Here is a 10,423-nt window from a genome sequence, read left to right as displayed (position 1 = left end):
CTGCGTTTGGTTCATATCCCTCCAAACTTGTTCTATCCATGTACCTGTCTAACTGTTCCTTAAACGTTGTGATAGTCCCAGCCTCAACTACCTCCTCTGGCAGCTTGTGCTCTACACCCACCACCCTTTGTGTGAAAAAGTTATCCCTCAGATTCCTATTAAATCTTTTCCCCTTCACCTAGAACCTATATCCTCTGGTCCGCGATCCCCCTACTCTGGGCAAGAGATTCTGTGCATCTACCCGATTTATTCCTCTCACGATTTTATCCACAAGCATCATTTGCAGCATTTTAAATGTTTTTTTAAATATAATTACGGACAGATATGGTGATGGGGCAGATATTGAGCGGATGAACATGGTAAATGGGGCATATGTGATCATGGGATGGATATGGTGAAGGGATGATATAATGATTTGATACTGTGAGGATATGGAAGCCTAGCGAGATGCAGTGCTCCTGGTGTTATGACCCAAAACCCGGATAGATAAAAATATAAATATTCTGACATGTGAATAGTGTTTCAATTTTATGCTGTAATTTTCCTCACACTTGAATATTAAAACATATGAACAATATTGTGGAGTTATCGACAGTCTTGTTTTCTTTCTCTTAGAATTATTGTGCAGTGGCTGCGACAGAAAAATCTTACTGAAAGCTGATGAATATTATTTAGCTTGAAGCTTTGATCCTGAAATGTCCAAGTTGCTGAAGATGTGTGTATTACTGGTTAACCATTGCAGTGGAGGCAGATTGAATTGCACCATTCAATGGGGAGCTGGATAAGAACCTGAATGGAAATAATTTGTCGGGATGTGGGGAGAAATGGAGAGAGTGCAGCAGTTTAGATTGTTAATATAGACACAAAATGCTGGAGTATCTCAGCAGGACAGGCAGCATCTCTGGAGAGAAAGAATGGGTGACGTTTCGGGTGGAGACCCTTCTTCTGTAGTTGGGTCATAGACGTTGTTTGCACCATTGTCTGGTTACACAATAACACACCTGCTAGGTAGTAAATGTCAGTGCTGTCCATCCAGTCTTCCTCAAAAACCTGTCTCAATATCTTCTTCATGACCTCAGGCACCTATTACCTGCCACACTTAGTCCCTTCTCTCCCCCTTTTCCAGCTTTCTTCTCCCACCCACACCCCCCCCCCCTCCCCATAATCAGTCTGAAGAAGGGTCTCGATCCGAAACGTCACCTTTCCATCTTCTCTAAAGACACTGCCTGATCTGCTGAGCGACTCCAACAATTTGTAACCTATTGTGTAAATAAGAAGGAAGCCTTTTAAAAAACTGCTTCAAAATGTACTGATTGTTTCAAGGTGCAAATTAGTTCTGATCTGTCACCAAAAGATGGCGCTTTAACTTGAACAACACAAGCAAACTGGTTTCAGACACGGCTTATTCAGAGAATGGCTGGACTTACCGCAGGGCCGGATTTGGATGAAGAGAGGCCCTAAGCTATTTCACTTGTGAGCCCCCCCCCTTCCACTCCCCCACCCCCACGACTAGAGGACCATAACTACCCGACAGTGACAGTGTGACACTTTTAGATCCTGCTGTATGTTGTCATTAAACAGTTGGTTTTAAAATACATATTGGATTCACCGCGGAGCAGGTAATGCTTTACCTGGATCGCCGTTTGAAGCTCTGGAGTGTTGGGCCTGCTGCTTCAACATCATGGAGCTGTGGTTTGCGGAGCTCCCAGCCTCGGGCCGCGCTGATTTTAATATCGCAGAGCCCTGGGAACCCTTTGCCGAGGGCCGCCAGCGTGAATCTCCACCCAGCTCAGCCTGTGGACTTCGGGAGCCGTGATCTCCGGTAGGAAGTGGCCGATTCGGAAGTCCAAGCCGCTGAGAATGTTCTCCCGTTCCGACATCGGATGGTGACCCCCAAATTTCATTGTACCAATGGCCATGAGGGGGGGTCCAAGAGGAGGGGGTCCGTTGGAGCCAGGAAAAGGGATCATCAATGGGGGCGAGGACTCCTTCCTATGGAAGAAGGCTGTGAGGCGGAGGCGACGGGCGCGGAACTCATTGAGGTGGGGAAGGAGGGGGACAAATGTGAGGACCGACCGTTCGGTATCTCAGAGGGGGAGGTCAGGGGGGATGGTGAACACGTGGAAGGGATGGGGGTTGCGGCCGGAGGAAGGCAGGTGAGTGGACTGAGGCCGAGGCGATGTCTGGTGGAGGGATGGTGGGAGGTCAGGGGGTTGGGGGGTATGAGGACTGTAGTGTGGGTGGGGAAGAGCTGGGGTCACATGGTTTGAGGGGGATGGGGAAGACCCAGTGGAACAGCCACTGAGATTACCAGGTTTGGGGGCACTAGCACTAGGACCCAGCGCACTCAAACCCAGGGGAGTGGAAATCTACAGCGTGGAATCTTCAGGCCCGGTGCTGAGTACAGGCTGCAGGTAAGGCGATGGCTGCGGGCTGCTGGAGGGCGGTGGAGTGGCGAGGGTCCGCGGGCAAAGAGTAGGAGGTCCCGGTGGGGCAGCGAGGTGAGTAGACCCCCCTAGATCTCAAGGCCCTAAGCTTAAGCTTGTCTAGTTTATACGTAAATCCGGCCCTGACTTACCGTCAGAGCTTTGTTAATCTGAGCAAGTGTTCGGCCAATTTTGTAAAAGATCTGTGGGTCTGCAGGGATCCCCAGTAGTTGAGTTCCTGGCAGGTAGGTCAACAAGCGGACCATGTGGTTCTTATATTTTTCACCACAACCTTCAATATAAAGAACACAATTTTCTTGTCATGTACCCTGTCTTATCCTTCCGAAGCTGAAATGATGGTTCTGATTAGTTTTAGTATTTTCAGAGAATTATGAAAATGTGGGCAATTGTCAAACATCAGAAAATGCTGAGAAACCAATGAATGAAACTCACTGATTGTCTCCAGGGACAGAATCTTGCCATCAATGGTTGTGATTGGTGTGGCTGTAGGAAAACCTTTCTGGTTTAGGAACATCATGACTCGCGTTTGTGCTTCCACCAAATCAGCGTCTTGGCTCTCGGCAGTGTTCAGAACCTTGAGGACGTAGCTCTCCCCGTGATCTCCACCTTCCTGGGTCTCGCACACCAGGATGTGGAAGTTCTGGTCCATGTAGCTGGGCAGTGGTTTGACTTTTGAAACCTTCAGGCCGTACAACCGTCCGACCAACTCCACCACCTGGGCCTCACTCAGTGAGGGTCTGATTACAGCAGTTTTCTCCGAGTCAGTCATCTGAAAGACAGGAGAAGAATGAAACACATTAAATAAGTGAATGTCAGACTCTGTGGAAACTGCAGTATGACCAATGTTAGGATAGCTGTGCAGCACAACAACCTTTAAGCATTCATTGACGAACATCAATGTCCCTGATAGGTACTCATTGACGCACCCCAATGTTTTGGGATTGAAAATTAAATAAAGGATTAAATAGCATGTAGGTTTACTTGTAGTAGTGTTATTGCATTTGTATATCAATGTTTTGAGAACATATTGTCATTGATGATAAGAAACTAGAAAGTGCGCCCAATTTCAAGGGTCAAAATCTGTATAAAAAGTTAACCGTTCTGATTGTAATTTCAGAGTACAGTGACTGGGACAGCGCTGCTCTCCTTGTGTACAAGTAAATAAAGTGTGGTGGTTTACCTTTAGTTTCACTATACGGGAGAACGACTGATTTCGCTGGAACGCAGATTTCTTCCTGAGTAGAGTAGTTGAAGTACAGACCCTGTCCCACTTGGACACCATTTGCGCGTCAATTACGCTACATCATTTACGCGTCACGACACATGACGCGCACGTGACGCACGCATGGTGCGCATTACGCGTGCATGGTATGTGGTGACATAGGCAGTGAAGCGCAGTCGCGCACGGTGCCCCGGGATTTTGGCATGTAGAAAATCGTTCCGCGTCATCTGCGTGAAGCGCAAATGACGCCAAGTGGGACAGGCCCTTACGCCATCACATTCGTTGCTGAGAGAGATGCGGCGCCAGAAAGGGAACAGCAATTGCGACGGGTACTTTGGTTAAGGATCAAGGTACTGTCAGAGCCATGAGAGTCGAGCTTCCAGTCTTTGACTAGCTATCTGTGCACTGGGTCCAGTGTGAGTGTGAATGAATATGATTGTAACTAAAATGGCCCAGTCTCCCCAAGGGGACGCTAACAGCTACAAACAGAAATTATGGAGTTTAGAATCTCGAGACAAATACTAATATTGTAGTATTAATTAGTTATGATGAATTGGTAGTGTTTCAAGCTTTTTACTCAGGCACAGTATTTGTGTGGTATCGGAGCGGAGTATTGAAGGGTCTGCAGACTTTCACTAAAAACTGAACATAATAGAACTAACAAAACAAAAACTATGGAATTCAACTGCTAACTTTCACACAGAACACAGTGAACACACTGCTGAGAAAACACGCATAGGGTGGGATGTGTGGGATGATTAGGATGTATCAAGTGCTTCCATGTCATAAAGGGATTTTCACAGTTCTGTTTGGGATCTTGTTGCCTGTGGCCTTGAGTTTGCACGCTGTTCTTTACCGCATTCAAGGGACTTATTTTCAGATATTTAAGCCAATTTTTGAGTGAACCAACCCCATCAATTCTCTGCAAACTCCTACAATTTGTAATTTGCAGATCGATCTGCCCCATCTGTCCCCCTAGTTAAACATGAAGCACGGGCACCCCTTCAACAGCGTACACGTCAATCCGCAGGGGATCCGTTTTTATAATCCAAGTCCTATAATAAATCAGAATTTGGAATTTGAGGTTTGGAAATTGTTGGACTACTCTGGTATTATTAATATTTTACATTTTCACAGGCTCAGTCACAGTCATAGCATGGAAAGGCCCTTCAGCCCAATTCATCTCTGCTGACCAAGGTATCTTTTGCTCGTCCCATTGTCACCACCATGCAACTGGACTCTGACAATTTGCATTCTTTCCCCAGACACACTTTAATTACTTGTGCCCAAGGTGAGCAGCACAGTCCAGTTTCCGCACTGCTCTAAAATTCAGCTCGCAAATGTCTGCCTTTACACAGATATTGATCGATTGAAGTTTTGTCCACTTTCTAATTCCTTATCACCATTCACAATTGGATCTTAAAAACACTAAAAAAAATTACATTCAGAGTCCGAAGAAGGGTCTTGGTCCGAAATGTCACCTATTCCTTCGTTCCACAGCGGGTGCTGCTTCACCCGCTGACTTTCTCCAGCACCTTCAATTTTTCCAGCATCTGCAGTTCTTTCTTAAACATGCTATTCAATCCTATATTTGTATTTACTCTTATTAAAGAGAACTCTCTAGGACTTGTCATGTGTTGTTACAGATGGCTGCACATCAGAGGATGACTCAAGAACCTTGTACAGTACGGTTCAACGCATGTTCAATATGTTTAAAGTCAGGTATCCCCACATCAACCAAAACTAATTTCAAATCAGCATGTCAAAAAACTGGCCATTGTTAGCTGTAGCTGGATGAGAATGAAAGCTGGTGTGATTTGGGTGGGGGAGGGATGGAGAGAGAGGGAGTGCAGGGGTTACTTGAAATCAATAATCATACCACTGGGCTGTAAGCTGCTCAAGCAAAATATGAGATGCTGTTCCTCCAATTTGCGGTTTGCCTCACTCTGACAATGGAGCAGACCTAGGACAGAAAGGTCTGTGTGGGAATGGAAGGAGAATTAAAGTGTTTAGCAACTGGCAATTTAACTAACATCTTATATTTCACCCCGTTCCCTTCCAACCATATCCCTCCCCACGACGTTACATTCTAATATATTCATACTTACTTTATTAGCCAAGTATGTTTTGCAACATACGAGGAATTTGATTTGCTATAGTCATACTAATAAAAAGCAACAGAACACACAAAATACATTTTAACATAAACATCCACCACAGTGACTCCTCCACATTCCTCACTGTGTTGGAAGGTGAAAAAAAGTTCAATCTCTTCCCTTTTTGTTCTCCCGTGGTTGGGGGCCACCAGCCTTCCGTTGACGGGATGATCTTAACTCCAGTAACCGGCAGCGAGCCCTCCGCATCGGATCGATCAATCTCCTGCATCAGTGGGATGTCAGCTCCCCCACGCGGGTGATCGACACTGGGTCGGGGCTGGTCAAAACCTTCTGCGACTATGAAGTTCCCGACTCAGTCTCTCCCGAGACTGCAAGCCCTTGAGCTTAAAGTCTGCAGGTCGCAGTTGGAGCATCGATCCCAGGCAAGGGATGTGCCCCGAAGGTAAGTCCACGCCCTGTGCTGGGGCTCAAAGTCAGTCCCGAGCAGGTCTCCAGGTCCACGATGTTAGGATGCAGAGCGATCAGAGATACAACCCGGAAAACAGTCGCAAGGTAAGATATTAAAAAATAGTTTGCCCCACCCCCCATTTAAAACAAACCAAAGAACATTAACACAAACTTTTAAAACACACTAAAAATAACAAAAAAAAGAGACAAAAGGACAGACAGACTGTTGGCGAGGCTGCCATCGCGGTCACCCAGTGGTTTACTCTCCTAAAGAGGGTGGTGTTGCCTTACGATGGATTCCAGTGGCCCGCAGCACAGAATGTGTGATCTTCAGTCAGACAGGTGTAGAAATCTGCAGTCCTACTCTGAGCGCAAATCAACATGCACTCAAAACCTGTGAATTCCACAGTAACGCAAATAAATATATTCAGTACATCTGTTACCACTCACATCGAAAAATGCTGTCTGTCCTGCTGAATGCTTCAAGCATGTATCGTTTTGTAATTATAGATCTTAAACATGCATTTTACTATCATAACATACCAGCTCTATCGAATTAAAGATAGTTGCTACTGTTTGGTTGGGATTGCTAAATTAGCTATTTAGCCATATCTGAGTGTTGTTCTCTGCTTCAACTGAGGTTAGTAATGTGACTGCATGGAATTTCTGCAGCATCTATATAATTAAAACTCTGATCTTGACCACTTCCTGTTGCACTTCATATTGATTTTAGAAAAACGCTACCACTTACGGCTGTGATTTTTGGCCATCTTACTCAGAGTCCCCCACCGCTCCACAGGGCCAGAGGATTTTTCCCATCGATGAAAAATAAAAGACATTAATGTTTAAAAATTGTTGAGATTCTCCCCTGCCAATCACACCATGAAGGCCACGCCCCTTCTGATGGGAGGGACAGGACTGTAAAACCCGGAAGTGTGGAGGTGCCTCAGTTCTCTGCAAGATGGGGGAGGGAGAGTTCGCAGCTCTCCGTCTGAGCTGTGAATAAAACTGAACACATGTCTACTAAACTGTGAGTGGTTTTACTGACCTGTCAGTGCTCTTAATGTGGTTTGAAAAATAAGTTTGAAAATGCAAAAGCGTGTTTTGGTTTGAAAATGCTAAAGTTGCCTGTGGTTTGAAAATGATAAAGTTAGTTGCCTGTGGTTTGAAAATGCTAAAGTTGGCTGTGGTTTGAAAATGCTAAAGTTGCCTGTGGTTTGAAAATGCTAAAGTGGCCTGGCCTTATTGAAAAGTGGCCTTGCTTTAGTGAAAAATGGCCTGACCTTATTGAAAAGTGGCCTTGCCTTATTGAAAAGTGGCCTTGCCTTCTATATAATTAAAAGTCTAATCTTGACCACTTCCTCTTTGCTCTGTATATTGATTTTAGATAAAATGCTACCACATACGGCTGTGATGTTTGGGCATCTTACTCAGATCCCCCTCCACTCATCAGGTGCAGAGGATGTTTCCCATCGATGAAAAATAAAAGAGTTATTTGTGTTTAAGAAATGTTGAGATTCCATCTCCTGTCAATCACGCCATGAAGGCCACGCCCCTTCCGGTGGGAGAAGGGGAAGGACTATAAAACCCAGAAGTGTGGGCGTGGCCCGGTCTCTGCAAGATGAGGGAGGGAGAGGTCATGACTCTCTGTCTTTAGTGACCTTGCACCCTGCTTGAAATGGTACGAAACTGCACTTGAATTTGGTGGCCTTGCACCCTGCTTGAAGTGATATGACACTGCACTTGAATTTGGTGGCCTTGCACCCTGCTTGAAGTTGCAGGAAACTGCACTTGAATTTGGTGGCCTTGCACCCTGCTTAATGTGGCAGGAAATTGCACCTGAATTTGGTGGCCTTGCACCCTGCTTGAAATGGAATTTCAAGGGATAGCCGTGTCAACTTCCAGCCCACCAGCCGTGAGTGAGTGAGCTGCCAGCACAACAGCTTGAGTATCCATACTAGCCCTCTGGAAACCAGTCCCTTCAGCCCACAACACCCATACTAGCACTCCAGGAAGACCCCCCCCCCCCCCCCCCCCCCACTGGCCACCAATATTGGAATTGGTGGAGAGGTGGGGAGGTGGAATATTGCGTTGGGGGACCAGCCCTCCCGTGTGAAGCTGGGACCCAACTTGAATTTGCCGTGAGTCAACTTCTAGTCTAGTCATTTAATAAATGTTGATCTGATTGAAGGGTGAAACAAAAAAATGGCCCTGAACACCAAAGTGGTTCTGTGCAATTCCTACTAATATCTTGAATTATGTCTGGTTCTTGAAATGTAATTCCCATGTATTTAAAATCAGCAACTTTAGACGTTTAGAGATACTGCACAGAAACAGGCCCTATGGCCCACCAGGTTTGCGCCGACCAGCGATCCTGCTCTCTACCCTACGCACACTAGGGACAATTGAACAACTTACCAAAGCCAATTAACCTGTAAACCTGTACATCTTTGGGATGTGAGAGGAAACCCGAGCCCCTGGAGAAAACCCATACGGTCACAGGGAGAACGTACAAACTCTGTACAGACAGCACCCGTAGTCAGGATCAAACACAGGTCTCTGGCATTGTAAGGTCACAAGTCTACCGCTGCGCTACTGTGCAGCCCACTGTTAAATATTTTCATGTTGAGAGTTTTAATGTATACATAGTTCCGTTATAACCAGTTTATAACCAGTGTGAGGACAATTTCAGCATAAAATTGAAACACAATTCACATGTCAGAATATTTATATTTTTATCTTTCAGGGTTTTGGGTCATAACACCAGGAGCACTGCATCTCGCTAGGCTTCCATATCCTCACAGTATCAAATCATTATATCATCCCTTCACCATATCCATCCCATGATCACATATGCCCCATTGACCATGTTCATCCACTCAATATCTGCCTCATCACCATGTCTCTCCATAATTATATAAAACACACATTTAAAATGCTGCAAATGTTGCATGTGTATAAAATCACGAGAGGAATAAATCAGGTAGGTGCACAGAATCTCTTGCCCAGAGTAGGGGAATCGCGGACCAGAGGATATAGGTTCTGGGTGAAGGGGAAAAGATTTAATAGGCATCTGAGGGATAACTTTTTCACACAAAGGGTGGTGGGTGTATAGCACAAGCTGCCAGAGGAGGTAGTTGAGGCTGGGACTGTCACAACGTTTAAGGAACAGTTAGACAGGTACATGGATAGAACAAGTTTGGAGGGATATTGACCAAGCTCAGGCAAGTGGGAATAGTATGGCTGGGACATGTTGGCTGGTGTGGGCAAGTTGGGCTGAAGGGCCTGTTTCCACAGTGTATCACTCTAGAAACATAGAAAATAGGTGTAGGAGGAAGCCATTTGGCCCTTCAAGCCAGCACCGCCATTCATTGTGATCATGGCGGTGCTGGACATTTTTCCTGCATCTAGCTTGTCCAGTCCTTTTATAATTTTATATGTCTCTATAAGATTACCCCTCATCCTTCTAAACTCCAGTGAATCCAAGCCAAGTCTTTTCAATCTTTCCTCATATGACAGTCCCGCCATCTCAGGGATCAATCTCGTGAACCTACACTGCACTACCTTAAACAAAAGGATGTCCATCCTCAAATTTGGAGATGAAAACTGTACACAATAGACCCAAACTGTACACAATGACTCTATGACTAATTCTCACCTATTGTGTAGAGGGAAGAAGAGTTAACATTTCAGGTCGGTGATCTTTTGTTAAAAATTGAAAATGGGAAGTTGGAATAAGTTTTAGACTGCAGAGAAAGTCGTGAAGGATGGAAGACAGCAAGAAGTAAACAATGGAAGTGGTGATGGGGCTTGTTGGAAGAGACTGGCAAAGTATAGTGCACGACAAAAGTGCCTGCGTGAAGTTGAAGTGCAAGGAGATGAATGAACTCTGACATTACATGAGGAAGGAAAAACGTGCCCAAATGGCAATGAAGAAGAAATTCTCCTAACTGCTTTGCAATGTGTACATCATATGTGAACTGGTCTTCAAAGAGCATTTCACAACAGATCTTTGGGTGATGATTCAGCTGTTGGTAGGCCCCATCGCTCATGACTGACCATGGGTGATGCATCCTAGTTGTTGGCTGCTTGCTCCAAACCTCAGCTATTGACAATGTAAATAATAGTGTAAATCAACATGTGGAGGAATTTTGGTGCAATTTCAATACCATTCATGTACAGATTGCAGA

The 10,423-nt window shown here is 45.3% G+C and overlaps 1 protein-coding gene across 1 annotated transcript; it reads right to left on the bottom strand.

Annotated features, from left to right (window-relative positions):
* Positions 1 to 1,196: 1,196 nt before the first annotated feature.
* Positions 1,197 to 5,790, bottom strand: LOC116968188 (hydroxylysine kinase-like). The gene is made up of 4 exons (XM_033014831.1): positions 5,778 to 5,790; positions 2,880 to 3,216; positions 2,579 to 2,718; positions 1,197 to 1,259 (listed from the first exon to the last, which is right to left on the bottom strand). Exons 2-4 carry the CDS (start codon positions 3,214 to 3,216, stop codon positions 1,197 to 1,199), a joined length of 540 nt encoding a protein of 179 aa, XP_032870722.1. The 5' UTR covers positions 5,778 to 5,790.
* Positions 5,791 to 10,423: the final 4,633 nt, after the last annotated feature.

Source organism: Amblyraja radiata, chromosome X (assembly GCF_010909765.2).
Source record: "Amblyraja radiata isolate CabotCenter1 chromosome X, sAmbRad1.1.pri, whole genome shotgun sequence".
In the NCBI taxonomy this organism is placed as follows: domain Eukaryota; kingdom Metazoa; phylum Chordata; class Chondrichthyes; order Rajiformes; family Rajidae; genus Amblyraja; species Amblyraja radiata.
This window is presented reverse-complemented; position numbering and strand designations above follow the sequence as displayed.